This window comes from Triplophysa dalaica, chromosome 16 (assembly GCF_015846415.1).
Source record: "Triplophysa dalaica isolate WHDGS20190420 chromosome 16, ASM1584641v1, whole genome shotgun sequence".
Taxonomy (NCBI): domain Eukaryota; kingdom Metazoa; phylum Chordata; class Actinopteri; order Cypriniformes; family Nemacheilidae; genus Triplophysa; species Triplophysa dalaica.
In genome coordinates, this window is record NC_079557.1 from 9931622 (window position 1) to 9958884 (window position 27263).

The 27263-nt window shown below is 36.9% G+C and overlaps 1 protein-coding gene across 6 annotated transcripts; it reads right to left on the minus strand.

The window, feature by feature from the left end:
* Positions 1-1366: 1366 nt before the first annotated feature.
* gria2b (glutamate receptor, ionotropic, AMPA 2b) lies at positions 1367-27240 on the minus strand. Of its 6 annotated transcripts, none has more exons than XM_056769149.1 (16): positions 26957-27239; positions 26611-26751; positions 16731-16970; positions 12788-12984; positions 11734-11787; positions 11410-11568; positions 9376-9543; positions 9156-9260; positions 8961-9068; positions 8668-8874; positions 8215-8582; positions 7753-7951; positions 7129-7376; positions 5351-5465; positions 3773-3907; positions 1367-3159 (listed from the first exon to the last, which is right to left on the minus strand). In XM_056769149.1, exons 1-16 carry the CDS (start codon positions 27039-27041, stop codon positions 2995-2997), a joined length of 2694 nt encoding a protein of 897 aa, XP_056625127.1. In that variant the 5' UTR covers positions 27042-27239; the 3' UTR covers positions 1367-2994. The 6 variants fall into 6 exon arrangements, 5 of the variants coding, with proteins under 5 accessions (XP_056625127.1, XP_056625126.1, XP_056625129.1 ...); XM_056769148.1 differs by lacking the exon at positions 5351-5465 and adding an exon at positions 5856-5970; XM_056769151.1 differs by lacking the exon at positions 5351-5465 and adding an exon at positions 5856-5970 and having other exon boundaries at positions 3021-3159; positions 3658-3907.
* Between the last annotated feature and the right edge of the window lie 23 nt (positions 27241-27263).

A 27263-nucleotide genomic window follows, 5' to 3' on the forward strand; every position in this document is an offset into this window, starting at 1 on the left:
TTACGATGTTTCAGAAGGACAGCAGCAATATTTAAGTTTTGTGACTGTGAATCCAATCAGTCCATTGTATGAATGGACATTTACCTCTTTTGAAAAAGAGAAACACTGAGGTTATATTACACTTCCAACTGTAATGGTTAATGGGTAAAACCTTCCTTTTTTTATTTAGGAAAAGAGTATTGGTTCTTTTTTATGAATATATAAACGTGTAACAGAAGATGTTTATTTTTTGTTACATGTCTGAATTTACATTTTGTTCCTGCCATCATCTAACTGTGCTCTTGGCTTGGATTTATCAATGGTTGCTTTGATTGAGACAGCAGCAAAGATAGCAATCTAAGACACGACAGCGGGTTTATCCTACCAGCCCCCTGGCTTATCATTGACCCAATGACTCCAAGGGCTGAGATAACCTACAGGTCACTGTTTTCTGACTGATGTAGATTTATACAAGGTGTATTATCCTTTTGCCTGCGTATCAGATGGCACTGCTGTATTCCTTGTAATGCATCTTTAAAGGTCTTAAGCCCTGTAAGTTTTATCACAAGTTCTGTTTTCATATAGTTTCCAGAAACCAAAAATAAGACAAGCTATTCCTGATACCTTTGCTTAATACAGGAAAAATATATAAAACATAATGCTATTACTGAATCAGCTGTCACAGTGTTAGGGAAGCCAATATACCAGAAACAGAAGTAGAATGGTTTTATCTTTTGGTTTTGCCTCCCAGATCATAAATCTGTTTATCTTCTTCTTCAAGAAGATTTTTAAATACAGGAACATATTTGAAGTGTCCAGAAACACAAGCTCTGACACAATGGTGCAATATAACATGGTTGCTCAAATAAGAGGCCTCCAAAGTCAAAACAAACCCATGTTGTATGACCCAAAGAACCTTTTATATTTTGAAACTGTGAAAGCGTTGATGAAGATGAAATGTGAAATGGATGTCTCCTGAGTTACTGAGCACCATATGGGCAGCAATTCTGGATGGGGGATTATGTAGGAAGATCAGGAGGAGGGTATAGCTGTCATCTCTGAATGTGTGACAGTCATTATCACCAGTACGTCACAGCATGATTATTTATGACCATCAAAAACACCTCTGTCTTTTAATATCAACCAGCAGATGCATTCAAATCCAAAGCAACAAGAACTGAGTAGAGATCACTTCGTGAAATATCCTGTATTATTTCTGTAAAGCTTCCATATACATACTGAGCTTTAGGACTGTACGGAAATTCTATCCTTATCATAAATCACTGTATGATCTAGCCTGTCATGTGACCCAGGGGTATAGTACTGTATACAATATAGTTCATCTATACCAATAAGTATAAAGCACAATTTTTGCACACAACAAAAGTATTAGTCAGATTTTATTTAGAAAGGATTCCAAAAAATAAACAAGTTGGCACACATTCATTTACAAAATGGTAAAGAGAGAGAGTGGCCCTTAAAATTACAATTCAATATATATTATAATAAAACTCAAAGTGATATCCAGTGAATGTCTCCCAGATATAAATAAAAACTGGGAAGTGAGTAAAAACTGAGAAAAAATAAAAACGTACAAAATTGTAGGTCATTGTAACAGTTGTTTGGGTTTTCTAATGTTTTTCAACTTTTATTGCAATATCAAAATATTAACTGTTATGGTTGTCATTGTTTTTATAAACTGGTTATTATTGTTGTCATAAACTCCGTCTTAAGTCTTAAACATTGTCTGTTAACACTAAAGGAAAAGTGTGGAATATATGGAATTTGCTGACAAGAAAATAATATTTAATCTGGATAATCTTTCTTTAACTCAAAAATGAAAAAAAAAACTCAAGATGCAGAGTAAAAAAATGAGCCATATGATGTCATATTGTGGTGCTTATGCTAAAATGTTTTTTAAAAAAGGGGGGAAAGAGTATTACTCATAAGCTAATAATAAATAAAGTAAAATCCTTGATAAATCACTGTTTATACCATCCAACTGTACATTTTACTTACAAAACTTACAGAATGTATTGACTACATTCACATAGATAACAGATTAATATATGACTATATTTGTCAAGAATTTTGGCACACTTAATTATTTGGCATTTTTAACAGAGCATTATGTTGATGTGTATGCTTCTATTAATTTCACGGCAAAACATATGCAATAACACAATAGGTACTTCTCTTTTTTTCATTTTTAAAAATCATTTTTTATGTTCATATTGTAAACATTTTATCTTTTTAATATAATAATCGCTACCCTGGTTATAAAAAACAAAAGTACGAACAGATTCTTAAAACCAAACAAGTTGATGAAAGAAAGATAACATCTGCGGCACCCACTTTTCAAACAGATTTTAAACGTCAAGCATTGCTAGATATTTCATATCAACACCAAAATGTTAATGAATATATCAGACTTTAGAGGACTAATAAATTACAATATAAGCAACATATTTGGCATCAAAATGTGAAACTAGTAGCTAAGCTCTTAAAAGTATGTAGAGATTATGATTTACAGGTTTAAGTAACTGGTATGTAAGCAGATTTATTTAAAAGCCATTTTGTGAAAATACATAAAAATACTTTTTAATAGACTTTTTTGTTCATTTTCTTAATAAAACAGACTATGTAAAGTGTGCTTGAGCTGAAACAGACATCGGGTGGCGTCAGCTACGAACACAGACGTACTTGATTGACTTCTCCTGTCCCGCACATCACAAAGCTTCTGTGAGCTTTACGTTCACGTCAAGTTTGTCATCAAAAATATCCGTTACGGGGAATAGATGTCATCAGCTCGATAAGTGAGTGTCTTTGTGTTAGTTGGTGTAATTCCAATAGGAGAGTGCATCTTTTGTTGTAAAGGGCCAAGGAAGGATTTAGTCTCTATGACATCAAATGAGGCTCCATCCTCCATTCAGCCATGAAGAAAGGCAGGAGATAGAGTAGAGGGAGAGACCGGAGAGAAACCATTGTGTAAGGCACTCGGCAGGTTCTTATCAATCAGGAGAGATCAGTCAGACTGACGTTCATTCCCACACCAGGTCTAACAAAAGGCATCGCATGTACTGCTTTGGGGAACTCAGGACTCATCACACGTCCATTCTCGCCAGTACTCCCAGTTATAGACACCCTCGCTTTGCTCCTCATGGCATCCGAAAAGGTCACCTGAAACCAGAAACGAGCAAAGAGACACACGCACACAAAACAGAGAGAGAGCAAGACGTCAGATCACTTCCTGCAAACTGGCTTCAAACTTATTTTTAAAATGTTTAGTTGTATGTGAAATGCAGATGTGATTTAATACAATATGATGGAGGAACATCAAAAATGAAGGCTTGAACAAATACACTGACCGAGTTACAAGCAAACACGGAGGCATATTCAGGAAATCATATCGCAGGCAGGAAATGAGGGGGATGAGTTCTACAACAGTCATACATGACGATGTTGACGAAAACACAAGCATATGGATTTAGAAAACACTTTTCTCTCCAATATGTGTGTCGTGGACGGGGAGAAGGGAGTTTCGCTCTAGAACACCAGTACATACGATCCAGCCTCTTCCAAACCTCTTCATTCAATAGAACATTTAGGGAATGGAACAGATGGAAGCCAAAAGAAGCGTGCACGGGGAGAGATTAGAATGACGGCCGCGTTTCCTACCCCCTTAAATTTTTACACTTTCGATCCCATATACGTTGTACCCTTCCTTATAAGTGGCAAAATTCTGTGAATTCTGCGAGGAAGTGGGATTAATATTCTGTGCATTCTTTGCCACCTTCATGCGCTTTGCTTCGGCCCGGGACTTGTAACAGAACTCGACCAGGGCCACCAGCATGGCCAAGCCCAGGCCGCCCACCAGGATGTAGAAGACCCCAGCCACATTGCTCAGGCTGAGAGCGCTGGTCTTCTCCTGCAATTGCACATGAGACGGGAGTCAGTCACCAGAGAAAAAAAACAAGATCTCAGTAATGCATTTAAATGTATACATACATAAATGTAGTTACAATAAGTGGCAGTTTTGTTTCTATGTGGATACAAATGCACAGCTCAGGACAGTAATGTTAAATCAATAACTAGGCTAAGTAGAATGTGCTGCTGCGGGTTAATGTTGTGCCCTTGAAGCAATGCAATGGGGGCATTCAACATTCTGCTTTAATGGCATGAATTTACTAAAGCCTTTAACATTTGCCTAAAAAAGGTTGTGTTATAAGGTTTGGATACATGACAGACCATCACATTTACGCATGCTAACGGCTGTAGTAAATAATATTTCTTTGTTGAATTCATGACTATAGCGGGGTCAATGTGCTATGCTTAGCTATGATATGAATTACGCCCGTGTAAGAAAGCCTACAGGACCATTTAAAGGGATGCTCAAGAGAGGCATCTGGATGAGGCATAGCAGTAGACAAAGGGGAAGCAGATGACAGGCATCGGGGTTAATAGGCAGGAGAAGATAAACACAGATGTACACACCCATTACTTGGGGATTATGGGCTGTCATTAAGATATGCTTTCCAAATATTAATGTACTGTACTGTGCACAAAATGACCACGCATAAAAAACACAACACAGGGACATATAGACGAAGCTCACTTTTTACACAATTCATAGTGAAATAACAGCAAAACAATTTGGGGGGGGCAAATATTAAATTGATGGATACACTTTGATTTGAATATTGGGGGGATTGTTTTTATTACTTCTTACCCAAGAGCAAAGCATTATAAGGTTGACTGCAGAAGTTTGACTTCTGAGCATCTTTCTACTGTGTATAAATATGCAAACATGGCAATGCATGATGTATCAGGTTTCACATACATTCATATAAAGAATCGTAGTAAACATTGAAACAAAACACACACACTTAGACAATCGACGGAACACAATTAAACAGCATTACACACGATGAAAATAATACAGACATGTAATAATCTTGGACACCCTTGTAGATGGTCCTACAAATGACCTGAGAGAAATCGTGTTCATACAATTTGAAGTCTTTTGTGCTGAATATGAATGTCTGAGAATTGCTATACTGAACTTGGCTCAGTTCTGCAAGTAAAAGCAAGATCTGAAATTCTCAGACTGGGAAGCCGAAAGGAGACTGTGGTGGTTGTGTTACAGACATTACATTAAGTGCATGTGACTGCGGTGGCATGCATTACTTTTTCATTACAGTATAAGTGGATGGGACCAGATATTAGTAGCTCTGCAGGCATTAGTCATAGAATCTCACCAAGGCATCTCATGCTTATCTGTGCATTGTTCGTCTAAAATAGTTTATTTAAATATGGGTCCTGCCCATTTATCAAAAGTGTGCTTGATCACATAGAACCTGCAGCGACTAACCTTACTTCCAGAGTCCTTGGCTCCACATTCACCTTTATCGTACCACCATTTGTTTTTCAGCTTGTCTAAGGTGCCTTGCTCACTGAGTTTCAATACTGCAAGGTTTACTGGCGTTCTTCACGTGGGAAATAACATAAATAACATTATCAATGTTATTTTATGTTATTATTACATCAACTTTCTCTTAGATTCCACCTTTTTCTCTCCTCTTTATTGCCATGGCGATTATGACGTTGATGCGCCATTTGGCCTAAGCAAATGCGAGTTTTGCAGAGCCAAATGTGCATTAACGTATCGCCTGAAGTAAGCAGCAAGGGCAACAGCCAGGTGCGGTGCACGCAATCGCCAATCCGAGACCTTGTTGTCGTTTATGTGTGTGCTTGTTTTAGGGAAGTTTGCCTTGTCCACGTTGCTTTACCGATTGTCGAGTTTTTGGTTCCTGTGCGGTTTTGCTGCTTACTTGAGTGTTGCATTGAGTTACCCATCACTTTGCTCTGGGGCTGACCTTGGAATCACCTCCCCCGCTGCCGCATTCTCCCTTGTCGTACCACCATTTGTTTTTCAATTTGTCCAACAGGCCTTGTTCATTCAGTTTTAGTACTGCGAGGTTAACCGCATTTCTTGAAACGATAAAACATAACTTGTAAGACAGGGTGAGCCAACTTAGCAATTGTCAATGGTCCTCTTTCAAACCTGATGATGGCTCTGATCTTTATCAGCCATGTAGCAAATACGAAGAAATCGTGATTTCTCCTCCCTTTCAAAATAAGCTGTTTGAACTCGAAACTAAGACTAATCTAATGATTGAATGTATCTCGGGTGGCTTTGAGCCATTTGAGAGGATAGAAGGCAGAGTGCCATGGATCTAACGCAGTACTTACGTCCATAACTTACATTTACAGTTACTGTGGCCTGCCAGTAAAGATTACTAGAATGAGGACAGCAGAACAGCAATGGCAATAAAAGCTTTTATCTTCCCCATACCTAACTCAATTTGTGCTAAGACCCACCCACCCATTTCTTATATCCGTCCGGATTGGTTGCTGTTCACAGGAGGAGGAGAAATAAAATGCCAATCCCACTAAATGAAGGCTAATAGAGAAATGGCATTGTGAAGTAAAGCTAAGTCAAATATCAGCAATATATTGAATAAATACATAACATTTCAGCAAAGTTAAACCCAAGCAGTGCCACCTGTTACATGAATATGACTAAATTTGGTTTGATTGGCCAAATCGGAAGCATAAAACTCATCTTTGTTAATGTTCCTTAGAGAAAATTGTGTACTGCAGGGGTTTGGTCACATTTTAGAAAACATCACATTTTAAAAAACAGTTCAGAAAATATCACATTATTAGAAATAAGCTACACAATCATTACTGACTTAAGAGAGATAGGAAACATTAAAGGAGAGGATATTGAAAAGACATTTAAAAGACAGAAATGAGACAGCACTCTTGAAAAACACTCAAAGATGTCGAAGACATAATCTTCAGATTACTTTTTACTTGTATTTAAAGCAAATGTGCTGATATAATGCATATATGCATCATAATGATTAAGAATTTATTTCTTTCAAATTTTTTCTATCTATATATTTTGTATTTTTTTATGAACTGAATTGAATTTTGGTAGTATTTAATGAATTAATTAATGGCTCTTATGTATCTGGCAACTTCTATCTATTTTATACAAACCAGGACACATGAGCACAGCTACATCAGGGTAGGTGGGATACTATAACAACATTGGACACATTGTTATACTATTCCACCCACCTTAATGAGGATCCTTTGGGAGTGGCGATGCCGTAGCCCTTGGAGTCCAGGTTTCCTCCGACCTTCATGGTGTCGCAGGGTTTGCGCTGTTCAATGTACTCGTTCATGGTGGACTCCAGCAGGTAAGCATACTTCCCCTTGGACTTCCTCACCCGCATCACACCTTCCGCGGTTGTCTTGACAAATACAGAAGGCTCTGCACTTTTCATGTAAGTCCACATTTTGTCAAAAAGAGCAATTTTGGAACGCTGAAGAAATAAGAGAAAGAAATGCATTAATAATTTTAAAAATCTATAACCCGTAAACAAGTTATATAATACAGTGGCAACGGAAAGAAATGCTTCCAATTTACTGTTACTGTAGACCGCAATCTATGTTAATTTAGCTTCGGCATATAATTTAAGAGAGTAGCTTTTATAAATGCAGTCCATTAGTTCTGTTTAAAACAGTCATGAATAAAAAAGAATGCATTTAAAACTGACATTAAGAGCAATGTGAGAAAAGTGTAAGACAAGTTTCTAGGCTTTCAACTGTGGATCATTTTTATATTATTAAAATAACATGCACATGAATTTCAGGCATATGAAATATGATTTTTATATACATAATTTATGTATGATTTACCCTGAAAAACTCCTTTGTTGAGCCAGAATCCAAAGTTCCATAAGCAATCTCTGTTTGCTTTGCTAAATCTTCTGCACTTTCAATCGGAGAGACCATCCGCTCCACTGTCAGGAAGGCAGCCAAGTTAGCCGTGTAGGATGAAATTATGATCAGGGTGAAAAACCACCAGACTCCGCCAACTATCCGGCCAGAAAGAGACCTAGTGAGTAATTGTCAAGTGAAATGCATTAGACATGACAGGAACATAGGCCAAGTTTTATAACACACTATATACATTTTAAAAGTAAAATATGTAAAATGTGTTAAATCTGTTAAAGGACAAAGACATTTCCAAATGTGTTTTTTTTATATTTTATATGATCAATATTTTCGTGGTTCTCGTTTCTATTTCTTGTATTAATACAACCCACATTTAAGTAAGAAAAGGCATGTTAAAACATATGAAGAGGTCACAGTACAAACCTTGGTGAGATATCACAGCCTTGTCTCATAAAAGCTCCAAGCGAGAACCAAAGGCTGTTGAAAATCCCAAACTCATTGGTCGACTCGTTGGTCTGAATCTGTCCGTCTTCATATTCCTCTGTGTGCCACTCGTATGGGCTGAAGCGGCTGACCAGGAAGAGCACCACGCTCACGCCAATGTAGGCAAACACAATACACATCCAAATCTCATAAGCCAGAGGGTCCAGGAAGGAGAACACACCAGGCTTAGACTTCTGAGGCTTTTTGATCATGATGGAGATGCCCAGACTCATGAATGGTTTTGAGAAGTCAATGACTTCTTCTCTGACTAAGGTGATAGTCAGTGGAGCCACGGCTATGTCCGCTTTCTAAAATGAAAGAGATTTAATAGAAACTTAGTGTTTAAAACTACCAGTAAAGCTCCTTTCGTGTTCGGTTCATGTTTTCCCTTACCCCATAAACAAGCTCTCCAACCATTCCATTCCAAATCTTTGTCTCTGCATCTCTGGCTCCGTATTTGCCATCTCCAACTATTTTTAGCTGATATTTGAACCCACAATGCTTTGCAATTTCAGCTGCCAAGTCCACACAGTAACCCTCATATCTTTCATTATCCATAAAAAGATCAGCGTTCTTCTTCATCATTACATATGGTGCTTCCTGAAAGAGACAACAGGAAACGGCTTGTCAAAGACCACAGATTTCAACAGTTTACTGTCCTATTGTAAACCCCAGGTGAGACTTACTAGAATGGTAGTGACGATCACAGTCTTGTTTTCCAGTCCCATTGTATCATTTGGGAAGAGATCAGACTTTGTCACAACCATTTTATCAACTTCATTCCAATAGCCAATCTGAGACAAATGGAATTGTAAGTCATTTGTAACATTTAAAGTAATCATTGCAAATTAGTAAAGTTTTTTTCCTTGAATGAGTCTTACCTTAACTGCACCATTGCTTTTCAGTTCCATGACGTTGACAGTGTAATTTACCCTCTTTCCGTATTGGTCAAACTGAATGTTCCCAGTAAGACCGTCAACTCTCACCTGCATCAAATGACATTTTTCAGATGTATTCCATTGGTTTTAGGACAGTGTTTATTATTTTTGAAAGATCTACATGTGCTTGATCATAGGCTGTGTTTGCATGGAGACTCATCACCTGTTTTAGGGCTCGTTCTATCTCCACCCCCTGTGCCCACGGAACAGCGGGATTGGCCAGACAGTCTCCATTGTTTGCTCTACGGGAGATGTCAATTCGCTGCTTGTGCAGGTAGCGGAAGGCCTCAGTCATCACTTGAACTGCATCATAGGTCAGTGCTGAAGTATACTGTTCAGAGAAAAGGAAATAGTGGGTAATGTATAATCAGGTTTTGATCTTTTTTGATACACCATACAGGATGTTCAATGGAATTTGACAAAACATAACATTCCATGATTAATTTTGCCTATTTTTTTCCTAATCTGCAGAACTCATTTTTCTTGACCAATTAGATGTTTTGACAAGGTGGAAACAATTAACACTTTTTATATTTTGCACAACAGTTCTATATGTGTCTACCAAATTTGAGTGTGAACTGGCGTAAGATTGATAATTCCAAGGCTCTTGGAATTAAGAACCTACATAGTTTTAGTGAACTGGTGAGACAATATTTTAACCTAGTGTGGAAAATGAGTCACACTTTTTCTAAAATGGTAAAGGCATTTAAATAGGGGTGTGCCGAGACACTAATCTCATGAGACGAGTCACGTGACGAGAGTTTTTTAAAGAAATCCTCAATGATGAAATATATGTGACTCTGGACAACAAAACCAGTCTTATGAGTCAATTTTTCTAAATTGAGATTTTTACATCATCTGAAAGCTGAATAAATAAGATTTATATTGATGTATGGTTTGTCAGGATTGGACAATATCTGGCCGAGATACAACCGTTTAAAACTCAGGAATCTGAGAGTTCAAAATTATCAAAATATTGAGAAAATGGCCTTTGAAGTTGTTAATCAGTGGCACTGTAGCATGCTACTCACTCATAAAAGTTCTTATATATATTTCGGGTAGAAAATTTACAAAATATCTTCATGGAACATGATCTTTTCTTAATATCTTAATGATTTTTAGAATAAAAGAAAAATCGATAATTTTGACCCATGAAATTTCTGGCTTTTCCTAAAAATGTTCCCGTACTACTCAAGACTGGTTTTGTGATCGAGGGTCACATATTAGGAAAAATAGTGTTTTATTCCTCTTAACACATGAAACTTCTATTTTAATGAATTATACTATGCAGTAATAAACAATATGTAAACACAGCAAAATGTTTTGTCACAAACTCAAATGATAGACAGTAATTGCACAAAATATATGCTTTTATTTCTTAACAGGCGCAGCTTTTAGGAAAGAGATGTGGTTGTTTTCTCTATATTTTTTTTGCATACTGCTCATGTTAGAATGGGTAGCGATCAAATCACACTGTCAATCCTCCTTCCTCCACTGACTGAACCCTTATAGCCTTCAGAGAAACAGTTAAAACTAGTTAAACACATCATGTTTTATTATGCATACATTGCACATATGTAAGAGACAGATAATCCTTTTTGAAAAAGTTTGCCTGTGAATGTATTTAAAATAAAGTTATGTGAGCTTGCAATTGCTACACTGTACTTGTGGTACTTGTTCAGCAGCTCGCTACCTGCCGCATTAACTAGTGCTTAGACGCGAAGCACTGCAAAAGGTAGAGACACGAGCGAATGTTGATACCCGCCCGTCTACCAAGTGTTTAGAAAAACAATGGGAAACCGTTGTCTATGAATGGCCGGGCCGGTCACTGTAGCTCACAGCAAGCACATACTTTGTGCAGTTATTAGCATGTTCTGTACAGTAAAGAAAGCAGGTCGCACCACAACAAATTCTGCACTCACACAAATGCTCCCAAATATATTTTGAGGACGCACAGGTTAAATTTAGGGAGCATCTGCCACTAAAATGGTTGCAATTTCGAGCACAGCACTTCATCACGCCAATTGCGTAAGGAAATTGTGTTCTCCCAAGACCAGTCGGACCACCGCAAGATCTTGTCACACCCCTACTTTAAATTAAGGATTTTTATGTTCATGTAGGGATCACCCGGACATTTCTGTTAATCATGTTCAGTAAAACTGTCTTAATTTAAAGAGAATTGACACACTGTTCTTACTCTTATCTTGCTGTCTGCTCCAGGATACTCTTTCTCCTCTAGAGCTTCCCAGCGCTGGTCAAATTTGGACACCAGAGGTTCATCAAAATCCACAATTTGAAAGCCTGACACATTGGCTCCACCGTATTGGATTTTTGAAAGATCTCCATCCACGAATCCCTGGAAAATAAGATTGTATTCTCAGCATCATCATGTCCTTATAAAAAGGTTGTGTCTTAAGCTTTTATCTTTTGATGTGTTAATTATGTAGCATTTAAAGAAAAATAAGAACTGTACACAGACAATTAATTACTCTTTATTATTATAAATGTTTAGGTAACTTACTAAATTTGCTATGATGTAGTGATATCCCTTCACATGCCTGCCAATAGTTATCACCTGAACAAAAAGAGAAAAGTGCATTAAAGGAGCAATGTGGAGGTTTCAGCGGCAGTGGTCAGGTTGTGAATTGCAACAACGGTTCACTCCACCCCTCCCTTTCAAAGCACTATGGGAACTCACACAGGACAAACATGTTGTCACGTTTTCGTTTCTTTGCCGAAGGAGATAACATATTTAGCAAATGCGCTCTGTAGAGTAGTTTGTCTGTTTAGGGCTACTGTAGAAACAACATGGCAAATTCCATGTAAGGGGACCCGTGGTGTATGTAGATAGAAATAGCTCATTCTTAGGTAATAAAAACATAACGCGTCATTATGTAAGGTCTTTATACACACCTGAGGACAAAGTTATGTATGTTATATTGAATTATTGTCAATAGATCCTACAAAAAATTACACATGGACCTTAATCATGGGTGTCATCAAATCATTAGGTATCATATCAATTTAAATTAAATTACAGCTTAGAATAAAACGTAGCAATAAGATATGTTCTTCACCACACTAGAAGTTAAGTGAAATAAAACAATGAAACAAAATTATAAAATAAAAGAAGTCTGAGAGGCTAGAATGTGGCTAATGGCAAAGTACTGATGTTTATAGATAGAGTTATATTATAGAGCCCAGATATAGAGCTATATTATAGAGCTGAATTGATTCTGGTGGTTGGTTAAACACACTTGTGCAGGTCTTAAATAAAAATCAATAGCTCTTCTCTAAGGGTACAGAAAGCATGAATGAAAAGCCCATCTGATGAGGAATTTTCTGCACACTAATGGCCGTCTGTTTGTGTAGTCTAATGATTTATAGTTGTGGTGCTCTTAAAAGGCTTTCAGTTCCTTTATTATTCATTTATTTAATTAGTACGTAGACTTTCATGAAGAGTCATATAAAGACAAATATATTTTTTTTCCTTGTGAATGTCAAGTAGGGGAAGGAAAACAGTGACAGATTGTGTTACACAAGGTCTCTGCACATGTTTGATATTTATACTGTACCTGCTCCATGATGTCTTTAACCTTGTCCTGTTCACAGTCAAGAATGACTCTCCGTTCCTTTTTGTTTTCTAGGTCTTGAAAGAGCGAGCGATATGCCTCATCCTTTCTCTCGTCCTTCATATTTCCCACATTGATGGCAGTCACCTGCCATTTCTTCTCTGCTGCTGTGTCTAGCACAACTTGAAGAGTGGTGAGTCCTGATTGAGAAAAAGAGACAAACTGGGTTTTGGGAAGTTGCTTAATTCATTTGAGAATTAATTTAAATCTATGTATGTTTTTATGGGTATGATAGGAAAGAATCCTGTGTGTTTTGACATGACAATATAAATAGATTCACAATCTCTGTAAATATGTCGATATTTTCACGATGCTTTTCCTCGTGTGTTTTTCCCTATACGTGAACAAACGAAAAACTCATATTAATGTGGGTATCTTCCTTGCAGTGTACTAGTTTCTTTCAACCATGAGGCTGGGAACCTGAACAAACTTTTAAGGGGGCCTCAAAAAAAGTTAAAATAAGATAAAACAAGCATTAAAATTTTATATTTAAATAGATTTTTATAATAATAATTGAAAAAAGCAAAGCGGGACGAGAGCCGTGAGGGAATAACGCGCAGCCGGTGATGCAAGAGATGATGAGTGTCAGCTGCGCGTTGCACCGGTCCTGCATCTCTCACGGAAGAGATCGGAAGCATAAAAGGAGGAGCGACAGGAGTGTACGATGAGAGAGGACCAGGTCTGGACACTGTTGTGTTAAGTTTTATTTATGTTTGGGTGGCTGGCAGTCAACCGTGAGGTAGCTGTCGGCCCTTTACTTTCGTTTTGTATTGTTTGCTTATTGTTCAAATTATTAAAGTTGTTAAATGTTAGCCGGTTCCTGTGTCCTTCCCTAATTTGAACAGTATAACAATAATATTTTAGAATCATGATTATAGAACAAAATCGTGCTAGAGAATAACAACCATGGTTCAGTAGCTGTCTGTTACTCTCCAGTCATTCCTCACTTAACTGATCTGTATCATCTGTATTGCATTATCTCATTGTCTGTCTTAAAGCTAGAGTTGCTGGATCTTCGTACTGAGGTGTTAGGCTGATTTAATTAGCCATTCCAATTACGCACAGGTTAAGGATGAGTCTCACAGTGGGGCAGAATTAGTCTTTATCTGAGTACCCAGCCAACCCTTTATTGATTATATGAAGAAAAACACTTTAGCACAATTTAGAAGAAAGACACTAAGAGATACTAGAAAACTAATGGAAGATGAGAAATAAGGCCAGCTTTAAAATAATTTAAAATCAATTACTATGGAGAAAACATAAGTCACAATTTTAGAATTAATTAAAGTGTTATAAATAACTTTAATAACTTATAAATAATCTTCAGACCTGGAATGATATTATAAGAGATGCGGTGCAGCCTCCAAGGTGCATAATCATATTTCTGTTGTCATCCAATATTCTTTAGTTCCATCAAACGCATACGCTGACCCAAAGTTAACTGTATTTGGTTACAATATAAAAAAATATTTTAGATGAAATATATACTGTATTAATATTTATATTATTCTTTTTTTGTATATTAATTCTATTAAATTAAAACATTAAAACTACTCAACAGTTATTTTGTCTTTGCGAAAGTAAAGTTTGGGCCACATAGCAATTGTGTATGTTGTTATGGCTGAAACAGTCTACGTATGTGTGTAAGTGTCACTCAGTGTTCCTTGTCCCGTGTATTTCAGGACCACGGACAGCGACACGTTGGATCCCCGTACGCAGCAGGCAGGATGACAAAACAACCCTCAGTCACTCCTCAGCATTCGGTGCAAAAGAATTGTTGGCATCTTGGTCAGGTAGGTAGTGAAGTGAGTAACTGTTTTGAAAAAGCAACTAAACTGGATGACCCAGAAACCTGTCATCTGCTCACTGTGTGAAAAGATCATCACTGAACGAAGGACTAAACTAGAAATCTGCACTCCTAAACACAGCAGCTAGATTTTTAATGCAAATCCATAAAATAGGTCATATAGCCTAACTGCTGTACTCCCCTCTTTGCATTTGCTACAAACAGATTCTTTGTTTAGTCAATAAAGTTTTCTGCCTCAAAACGCTTTATTTTGCTTTTGCTTGTTCACAGGCTAGTGCAGAGTCTAAGTTATTCTAGAGTTGATTTCAAATTAGCTTGTAAGTTTTACTAGAGTCATGCTCAAATTTTAGAGTGAATTTGCGAGGCACTTTGGTTCAACATCTATTGTTGTAAATGTGCTTCATAAAAAACTGACTATAAAAACACCTTATATCAGCACTACTGCCACTGGTCACTTTTTCTTCCACTCTCTTTCTGGGTTAATAAATAATAGATTTGATTCATGCTGCGGCAAACAAATTTGGAGTTGCAAAAACTTTAAATAAACTTTTTTGTCAAAAATTAACTATCTGCTACTTCTTCATTAATGCTTATCCATCAACAGCTTCACTGAAACATATAAAACAATCCACACTCTTAAAAATAAAAGTAAATGAAAGGTTATTATATACCTTTTACAAAAAAAGGTGATATAAAACGTTTTTCACAGCGATGCCAGACGAAGCAATGCATTTCAGTCTAAAGTTTTTGAAAGAACCACAAGGTTCTTTAGATGTTACAGGTTATTTATGGAATCAAAAATCATCCTTCTATGGCAAACCTTTATTTCTAAAGCTGTATACATCAAAACGTCCGTGCATCTCTAGTTTCAAAGATTAAGCAGGTCATTCTAGAATGTATTTTATACAAAATCTTTATGATGTTCTAAGTACTCATTTGTTTTCTATTGTGCTTTACAAAATCCCACTAGAAAATACTGTATCCTAAAGAGTGTACATCTTAATATCTGCCCTCAATGTGCTGTGCATTTTGCATAGACGCGCTACAGTCGGATGGCACAAGGTTTGCATTTATGTCTGATCTTGCCAGTGGTGCTGCTCTCACACTGTAACATTTACACATTAGTAACATACACAGTGCAATGGTTGCCATGGGGATGCAGTGTCTATGTGACCTAATTAAAATTATAGATGATGAAAAGTGCATCTTGACTCACACACTTCTACTCCCACTCATGCAATCACAAGATTCTGAAATAAATAGCATATATAGCTCCCAACATAAAAGTTGGAACATTCGCAAAAGCACAGATACATAAAAACACACTCAAAGGTGATTTTCTAAGCGAACACTGGGTTTACATAATTAATATACATAAATTATAAATGACACACATTGTGTGCCTTTTGGTATTTTTCACAGGGAAGAAAAATGTAGCAACTTCGCAGTTAATAAAACGTCTCTATTACACACTTGCATGTAAGACTTGACACCATAGTCCATAGAGAGCCAAATCAAGCCTTATCATTTGTGTCTCATAGCACTCAACCCCCGCAACCATTCAAAGAAACCAAGAGGGGGTGACATAGAATAAAATGAGAAAGCGCATAGAATGGGGGAGCGAAAAGAGAGAAAAGCTTGAGGCAAATAGGAGGCTGAGAAACAAACCTAGTGAGTCCAACAAACACACAGAATGAAGCTTTAATAACACTGTAGTCCAGAGGACCCTGCCCACTCCAGCTAAATCTGCTTTATATTGTTGATATTACTCATGACAGTTTCTACTCTTTGGAAAACATCCTTAAGGTGTTATCTTTACAAAATTCAGCCAAGATCATCATCGGAGAGAGACAACTGTTAACATTTCAGGCCCTAGTCATTGGCAATGGAGGCCCACTAATAAAAATGTTGCCCTGGGTGCCATGAATTCTAGTGGCGGCCCTACATTCAATCATGCTGAACCAGTCCCTTCCGCATCACCCTAAATACACATAAACTCTAAGACATTTCCCTCCTGTTTATTTTCAAATGCTAGAGAGACACTTTGTTCCAAAAGAGATATGCGATACAGTGCCTTACCTCTGTCGCTGTCGTAAAGATAGGCGAACTTGTCCCATTTGTAGTATTCTATAAGACTCAGGAGAGGTCCTTTAATGTCCGGCCGCATCTGAATGATAAACTGCTGATTTCCATCCAGAGGAAAACTGGGTGTGATGAAGGAAACGTGAAGTGTCCCGCAGAACGATGTTATTGTGTTCACCGACTTCTTGTCATAAAATCCAAAAATAGCATAGACTCCCCTTGAGAACTGAGAGCAGACTGAGAAAGAGAAGATAATCGGTTACAATCTGATCAAAAGTAGTAGGTGATGTGTCATGAAAAAGTTACAGAACACTTACTTGTCCTATTTAAAAAAATAAATTTTCATCTTCAAGGCATGAATTGGCTCAAAAAAATGACTGAACCACTATATATTTAAATATGTTTCATCTACAAAGTTATTTAACAAATAATCCCAAAATGAATGCAATCGGTTCTAGCAGATGCTTTCATTGATTAACAAAAGACAATCTGTGGTTTTGACATACAATGTCACACAATTCTGTTTCCACAGCAACATGACACCAGGACAAATGATCGCAACAGTTTGTCCTTATGTTTCTGAGATCATACTCAACATAGGCTAACTAGGCCACTTCTATAACAATGACCATCTGGCTGTAAGCCATTGGAATTTTTTCCAACATTTTCCCTCCCCCTCCATCTCCTCCACCACCACAGCTCTATTTTTCGTTACCTCCCCCAACTTGAACTATCACTATTTCCCTAGACAGTGGCCCATGTATACTCTGTACATAATGAAAGCCTCTACATAGCGTGTGAGAGCTACACCACTGTGTCCATCCATTCTCTGTCATAGATCATAAGCACGCAGCTGGTCTTAGATCTGTCCTTAATGAGTATGTTACCTAGCACTAGTAATCTGTAAAAAGACTGGGCCAAGATAAGTAGTTCTTAACCCCTTATGACTGTTATAATGTTCTTATCTCCAACTTGTTTCCACCTTTCTATTGATTTAGTAATCGAAAGGGCAAGAAGAGGTCAGTTCATCTGATAGGTCAGGCCAGGTCATCTGATGAATGGAGGATGAATCAAAATGTGCCAACTGCCAATTGATTGGCCACTGCTGATACAACCAAGACTGCAAACGGTTCTTTCTTAAAGGAACAGTTCACCCAAAAATACAGTAAAAATGCTGTCATCATTTACTCACCCTTGAGTTGTTAGATAAAGATACAGTATTTTGAAGAATGCTTGTTACCACACATTTCCTGCACCAATGACATTGTAGGGAAAATTATAATGGTAGTCAAAAGTGCCCCAGAACTTTTTCCTTTCCTATATTCTTCGAAGTCCTACATATCCTACATATGGAAGTCAATAGTGACCAACAACTTACAAACATCATTTCAAATATCTTTCTCTCTGTTCTTTGGAACAAAGAAATTTGTACAGATTTGGAACAACTTGAGGGCGAGTAAATAAATAAAAATAATATTTATTTTTGCTTGAACTTTTCCTTTAAATATCTTAAGGTTTTTATCCACAAGACGCGCTCTCTAGATACATTCATTTTAATCAGAAATAATTGGTGTTTTTATAATGTAGTTATAAACCGTTTTTATTCTCTTTATATTACCGGCTGTATTTGAAGAAAACTGATAAGAAAAATGTTGTAGGTTAGATAAAGAATTGCCTTGCCACAAGCGATTACTGTATAAAAATAAGGGAACTGTAGCCAATTACTGTTGCAGTCAACCTCAAAACATCTGCAGCCTCTATTTAAGGTCCTATTTAAGGTCAGCGCCTTATTATTAAATCTATTCAAATCTCTTTCTAGCGCTTTTTTTTATATGTTGAGGCAAAACATTATGTTTGATAGTATCTTTGTGTCAGTATGTGTTATGTAACAGCAAATAAGCACATATTGAAACTGCTTTAAAAGGTTTGTATAATGGCCCAATCAGCCAAGTGTGGAAGAACAGCAAATGTGCTTCTCATATTTTAATCAAGAGCAAGACTGCCAACATGTATGGAGAGACTCGAGAAGCCATTAATGACACGGTCACATATGACTGCTTTCCATTGGCAGAGAGTCATTAGCATACAGTAACGATCTTAACAAGTGTGTGGGTAAATTACTTCATGTTGTTAATAGCTAATGCCTCGGAGCTAGTCATTATGACTTTTACATTTAATGGAACTTGTACAAAAGACTGATCTATTTTATAGGCTATAGACGTAATATAATCTCCTTTTTCTCCAAACGCTTTGCTCAACTCAGTGTACAAAAGTAAATGTTTAAAGGAACAGTTCAGCCAAAAACTCCAATTTGCCATTTATTTACTCAGCCTCAGGCCATCCGAGATGTAGGAGACAATTTTTCTTAGGTGGAACCATAAAGAAGATTGTTTGGTACATCCGCAGCCCTCTCTGCTTCATATAATGGGAGTATATGGGGTCCGCCATTCTAAGAGTTCCTAAAGCACATAATTCCAAAAAGCGGCTCCGGGTGACATGTTTACGTTTCGTGAAGTGACTCGATTGATATTTTCATATATTTGAACGTCATTTTAATAATACGAGTCGTACTGTACAGCCTCAACACTCCCTTTCTGCAGGTGGCGCTAAATGTACAAGACGCTGGTATTCCATCCCTCAACAAATACTTCAAGAAGAAAATTTGCGATTGCTTGCGATTGTGTGATTATGGCTAATATTATTAAAAATGAAGTTCAGTAATGAAAATATCAAACGGTTAAAATTTTTGGTTAAACTATACACCAAATTTGTGTCTGGACAGATCAGGATTTTTTTTTTTGTTTTTTACATTTCTAGTTACGTTTTAAGTAAAAATTTAATTTTTGTTTCATTCTGTGAGCTAGTAACAACATTTCTCCCAAATTCCAAGTGAAAACATTGTTTTTTATTTGTATTTATTTGCAGAAATTCAAACTGGTCAGAATAACGCTCATAATGTTGGCAGATCTTGGATACAGCAAAGAAAAGAAGTTCATGTTCATGTGTAAAAATCCCATACAAATGTTTTAAATGTATTTGGATCAGTTGAAAATAGAATATATCACCGCTGTTCTTTCGAAACTTGTGTATGTCCAAATTCAGTGTTTTTCAGGAAATTAATTAAATGATTAAATATTGTGTTGTCAAAGTTGACAAGCGATTTTTAATATGTTTTATTGTTTAGATCTTTGCAAACCCGTTGACAAACATAAAGGGTGAATAATAATATTTACTTATGATGGAATAGAATAAGCCTAAATTGCGTCTTTTCAGTCTTTCACATTGCTGTTGGGTGACTTTGTCATTTCTGAGGTTTGTTTCTGTTTAAATTAAACAGACACTGGGAAAACTTGCCACAATACATTTGAAATGTTGATTAAAAACAAAACTAGTCTCTTAGCTGTATATACTCATTATGAACAATACTTATATTTAAATAAGTTTTATTTTAAACAATGCGTATGAACTACTTACTTAAAAAATCTTACGACAATATTGACTATTTTACTAGTTAGGTAAAGTTATTAGTTATTAGTTATTTTCAATTCCCAAATATAGAAGGAAGTATGTCTTGTCCATGACATGAGATCCCGATGTACTAACCCCTTGTTTAAAGCTTTGTATTGGCAAATAGTCGCACACTAGACCTAATGCTGATATTAAATATGTCCTCGTGTAATGAAAACCAGATAACCTTCAGAGAGAGGGAGAGAGAGACAGAGAAACGCCTGTAGTATATTTAGCTGTCCTCATTAGTTGGCCTTATTTTCTTGTGTCTGACACAGTCTGTTCTATAGGACTTCCATTTCTGGACTTGATCAAGTCCCCCGCTTTCAAACCCTGTTCCTTGATGGACACGTAAGCTGCCTAAGCAATAACATTTGACACATGGACTTTATATACTATATATATTAAAATCAATGAACAGCATTTCTTAGCTTTTATGTTGTGTCACTCATCTATGACCATCTGCTTTTTCAGACACTGCAAACTATATGTGCCTGTATACAGGTCAAAGAATAAAGCTATATGAGGTTATAGTCATTAGTGTTTCTAAACTTACATTATCACTCGTTTGTTCATATTGACAGAGTGCACAGGAAGTGTAATTTAAAAAAATGTACCTTTGCCTCCTTTTCTTTGTTCTACATAGTTAATTCTAAAATCTTTATGCTGTTTTGCAAATACAAGTGTGATGTTGGCACTAAATTGCACAGTATATTGAGCTGTAGATGTGATTGATAGGCCGTAGTTGTTTTGGTCTGATCCTATTTGTATTTAGGTCTGTATGTGTATATGTTTGTAAAAAGCAGGTTCCTGCCGCTCTGTTAAGAGGAGCATTGTGGGATAGATGTGGTTCTCACAGTCTCTTCCTGCAGCTGCCCCATAGAAAGACAGAGAGCCTCAGTCAACTGCTCTTGTTCACAGAGGACCGGATAGACACATACAAAACAGACAGAAGGGAGTTAAACAGGCAAAGACCTGACCTACGAGGCCTGACCTACAAAACCTTATTTAAAAAAAGACATGGGCCAAAAATCACAACACCACGAAAAGTCAAAAAATCACATAACGGGAGAGTCTCTAAAAAAACAAATGATGTAAATGAGATGATTATTTTCTACAAATTACCATCTTTGCATTATGTTTTTACATTATTATTTTTTGCTGTTTAATAGTGCTCTTAATTTTGTGTAGACTGATGATGACTATTGTTCAAACAATGGCTGATGGAGGGAGTATTCTTTTCTTTTGTCTTTACAAAAATGTACATTACAAGTTAATTTCACATGACTCAAAAGGCAGTTATATGCATTTTAAAATTTCATTTTTAAAAGTTTCCTTCCTTTCATCAGGCAGGGTTTTAAATGATACTAGGGGACAATCAGTGTATTCAGGCACAAAAATGAAAAAACAGAATAGAGCAGTTGTGTATATATAAGAACATTTTGTAAATGGCTGGATGAAAAGTGCACTTGTGTCAGGGCATCTAATAAGGTTTTGTAAGTTGCTCAGAGTTTGAGTCCAATATAATGAACACATGAGACTTGATGTTTGCTCATTATTGACGTGCCGTTCCGATAGCAACAGCCAGACACTCTCAGTGGTGTCAGAGGGAACACTGAGTGTAACATTGACGTTCCACTACATTAATACAATTAAATAATCGATGCTTCGCTAAATTATTAAATGTGAGTATACAGTAAACATCATGTATGAAAAAATGAATGAATAAATCCTTAAAGTATGTATTTTGAAGTTTGTGACAGAACGTGATTAAAGTGTCGTCTAGGCAACATCAGCCACTTCCGTGTTAGTATGTCCCAGTCCATGCATACAGTTTTGCTACGCACTAAAATGCATATACTTTTCCATAACAAAAACAGTACATACTTTAATGGCATAGTATAAGTAGGCGAATAGGCCCTTTTCACGTGATGTCACGCATCTTCTGTTCTGCCGCAAAGCAGTGTAGAGTTACTTCCGCTAGCGCCTCAGAATGGAGTTTACCAAGTCCCTTGCACAGCTGCCACAAATACGGCTAGATGATGTACAACATCTTGCAGACAAATTTTCGCTTACGACAAGATCAATGCTAGACAAAGGATACAAATTCTTCGTTGAACAGTACCTGTTTGATTATGAAGGTAAGTGATTTGTTTTGTTTGAAGGTGCTAAGATAACGACTTGAAAGCGTTTTCTGTCAGTTTTTTTACACTGTTGTTAAATTCCAGCGTAAAAACGAAAAACGTAAGTAGTTCTTCTTGTTTGTTGCAAGACGGATGTTATGATACACTGCTTTGCGAAAAGGCTGAAGTTAAGTTACGTCATTGTGAAAAGGGCCTATTGTTACGCAGCATGACAGTACAGCTGTTTCAATTGTTGCACAGCAACATAAGTTGCCTCACGTTTTCAAACATGAAAAACGCGTTCTGTGTGATCAGCCACTAACTGAGTTGAAAATAATACGTCTCTCAAATAAGCATGTCTAACTATCTCTAAACTATCTCTGTAAAGAACAATTATGAGAAGAAATACATTAATTCAAGCTATTACAATATGTCTGAGTATTGAGATCATTTTTTTTATTGTGCAATTATACAAAAGTTGGCTTGGTTCAAGCCTCAATACATAGTTATTAGTAGCATGGTACCTTTTTTAATGAAATACCTTATGTAACGTGTAGTGTTTGTTGGATCTTTTTGTTTCCGTCATTTTGCATCCACCTTTACTGTGAATTTCCTGTATTATTGTTTGTTTAGTTTCACAATGTGAAAGCTAAAAACAGGGTTATTATAACGCAGTCTGCCATATTACCAGCACAGCTAGAAGACTTTCAGACACTTCAGACATGCACATTGTAACCACTGACAGCGAGAAATCATTATGATTCGTCACGCTTAATTCCAGTAATGAACAGTTTATATGGATTGCAGCAGGGCAACAATAATAAATGCAATTTTCATTATGTAAATGCAACCCTTTAAAGGAACCCAGCATCTCCATGGTGACCGTCAAATAGAGTGTGTCTCTCATGTGTGTGTGTGTGTGTGTGTTGAAGCTGATTTCACACTCCGGCAGGACAAATCATATTCCGCCCACATGAGCACACATAAACACACACACACACACACACACACACGCGCGCACACACACACACACACACACACACACACGCGCGTGTCCATTCTGAGGGAGTTCTCATTGCGGAGTGTGCAAGCTCAGGAACAGATAGATTAACCACAGGGTGTTATAAAACTCTTCCTTGCCATAAGGGGCGATCTCATCACTATGGAAACTATGGAACAGTCTAGAACCCAGGCTGCGAGAGATGCTAATGCAACACTGCCAGCTGGAAATCCATGTTTCCAGATATAGTGTCCATCAAAATATACAGTACATTTTGGGGATGCGGTGGATTAAACATTCCTGTGTTGAAAATATTTTACTATGTGAAAAAAGAGACCAAATGGACAATTACTGCGATGATTGTTGTTTAGTGGCATGTGCTTATTTCAAAGAGTCTGTCATACATGCAGTCTACTAGATAAAAAAACAAACATAGAAGGACAACAAAAATCACACAACAGCAGAACCGAGCACAGACTAGAAAGGAGGCCATGTTGAGATGTTAACTAGTGCTGACGCACACCCATTTGTCATGATGAGATGATGTACTGGACTTACGTGGGAATATGACAAAGCTGCGCTGTCTAAGGCGGCTCAAAAATGGTCAGCCTTTAAAGCTCTTATTGGTTGGCACACAATTACTGCTCTCTCTATGAGAAGACTCGGGGAAAGTGGAAATCGAACTGTCAGATAATTTATGCAGGCCATTTCTGCTATGTAGCTGCAGCCAGGGTAAAAAAAGGCCTTTTAATAGATGGGGGTCATCCCTGTGGCGGGTGGGGGGATAAAAGCGTGTTCTGTTGGTTCTCCACCACGATTCTCTGTAACAACTATACTGCATAATCTTTCACTAACTCAACATCTTTTAATTTGCCACAGGCAATATTTATCCTAATGTTACCCTTTCTTAACTAGTTTACATATTTAAATTTGTTTCAATCCCAGATAATCGTTTTTGTCTTATCCACAGTCTCTGTTGCTCTTTTTCTCTTCTGTGCTGTTGCTCAGCAGTACGACTCTAAATCCTTTTTTCAGTCTGATGTATTACAGCTGGATCAGAGCAACCCCCACCCCGAGAACCCTGCTGTGTCAGGTAGGAAAAACAGCAAGTCTTTTTAATTGAAAAGGGATCGAATCACCTAGTTAGTGGCCGACAGTTGAACCGCCACGTATGTGCTGACAAGAAGCACACATAGCAATTGATCAGGATTATAATGACATCATTTATTTCCCATTGTTAATAGACTTCACATTCATTTACATGAGTGGAAGAGGGATGGGTTGATAGGCTCCTCACCGTATGTACAGTATGGTTACTGATATATCAAGGTTATTTTATTGTTTTTATAGCATGCTCTAGATATGTCTTCCAGATAGATGAAAGACCTTATATTTAAATAGAGGAGCACTTCATTTTTTACTTGTACGTGCGCATGTAACATGCTTACAAATACAAGATGCCCATTTCTTATTTTTTTTTTGGTTTTAGTTTAAGCTAGAGACAGAAATACTTTGTTTCATTTCATAATTTATGGAATTCTATATGATAACCTTTATTTGTTATATAATTTTTTTCACTATACCAGCATGTATGTAATTTCTTGTATCTATAAATTACAATAGTTAGGGGAAGAATTTGTATAATTAATTGCATACTCTTATATCATTGTACCCATTACACCAGACAATAAGTGATAAGTCTCATTCCAATACTAATCCTGCCCAAGTACAGTCTTTAGCTTCTATACCAAAGAAGAGTGAGTGTCATTATTTACGTCTCAAAACAAGGTGCCATAACGTGTCCATTATTATAAAACCCATTTAATACTGATACAGAGCTACAATATCCTGTTCTTACGTTTTCAAGATTGGTCTGATTCATGTGTGACCTAAACACAAACAACATAAGGTCACATGTTACAATTTTTTAAACCAGCAAGTTCTATGAAATGTTCAACACATCCTGCATTGTTGAACATAAAGACCAATGCTTTTTTCAAATGCCTTATATTATGTTGGAAAGTAAAACACATCAAGAATGTTGGATAAAATACATAGAATGCATGTCCAGAAAGCATACTGTGATATGATTTAATATAACCTATGGCCACATCTCCCCAGCTGCTTTTAAAGGGATGAACTAAACTGAATAGCAAAGACAGAAACGATAAAGTATAGTGCCTGTAAATGCGTAGTGCCATCTAGGGGTTTTCATCTAAAAAAAAGAAACGATGCCTGAAAGAGCTATTGTTAACACACAACACTCATCCTGATGAATAAAATAAGATCTAAGATTATACAACACAAGGTAAAGCCTAACCTAGTTATAAAACACAATGCTAGATCTATATTCCGAGAGGGAAAGCCCATGAGGTGCATTACATTAAAAGAGATAACACATTAGCTAAACTCTCTGTATCCTTTACAGTAGTACATTGCAATATATATCATACAAAGTACGATATTAAAAATAGAAACACATCTGTAGGAAATGAAGAAATTCAAAACAATATTGGTTTAGAATGTTCTCATGTTGAAGGTCTGCATTTGATTGAGAAATTATTCAGTCTTTTGAAAAAGCGAAAAGAAAAAAACGCTTTCTGAACAATGGTGAGCCGTTTGAAAGGAGCTTCCTCACCAAAATATTGCTTAGCAACAGCTCACTGAATTCTAAATAAAATCCTTGAGGAGAAGTGATCCACTTAATAACGGCTTCATTTGTTCATAACCATATCATAAAGTATGATGAGATCTAATGCCATGACGGTCAAGAAGAGAGGTTGTTTTGCTTAAAAACTGCCTCTAGTTCAACAGGCTAGCCACATAAAAAACAGCAAATGTATGTAGATGACAAACAACTGACATGATTATACTGTAGTTTAGTCTCATGATGATCATAGACAACAATCTATTAACAGAACTATTGTGCAATAGTTTTGAATGCTGGGAAATTGACTTGTCTACCTTTAATCACTTTAAGCCCTCTGAATGTGTTAAGATGATCGTTTATTCAAATGAAAGGACGCTGGTGCAGCCTATCCATGCTTTCTGTGACATTAAGCAGCTTCTGATGATGAGAGCTCGTTCTCATTTCTGTTGCTGTGTAAACCAACTTTATATCCTTATGGAGACCTACACAATTTTCTCCTGAATAACTGAAACTTTAGCATATATAACAATTCAAACACTTCAAATTGTCATGCAAACGTATAAGACTACACACATTAAAAAAAGAAGAGTAACTCACAGCAGTTAGTTACAGCGAAACTGTTAGCTACTTCCAGATTGTCGATGTGAGGCGTCAGTCTAAATTCAGCCGTTCCGAACTGAACCATTCCTATCCGAAAAGCACTGTACTCCTGATCGGCTCCCCTCGGAAACAATCCCCCTTCACGAGACAAAATAACCAGATAAAACATTAAAACGGCATTTTTGTTGTCAGTACATTTCTACAGACTTGCGTGATTTTATGATTCTCACAGAAGTATCAATTCGTAATTCATAACTTAGCTGAATCGCTCAAGGCTTAAAAAAGCGGCAAGGCAGATTTACTAGTTCAAATATTATTTTGGAAAAATGACAACGAAACATACCAATTTGGACACTGGGAGACGCTCCGATAGTCAACCCACAGAAAAGGGAAATTAGACAAATCGATGAAATCTGAAACTGTTGCATCTCCACGACACCGTATCTTCGTCCACTGTATAAAAGAAAACGTTCTCGTTTACACAGTGTTCTCTCACATCCGTAACATATTGAAGGCGTTCTTGGAAAATGAGTGCGACTGCCTTGTGCAGGTGGTTCTCTATCGCGGACTCCGTGCCTCAGTCCCAGTTCTGTAGGAATGAAATAATGCAGATTTATCGCCTCTCTCTCTCTCTCTCTCTCTCTCTCTCT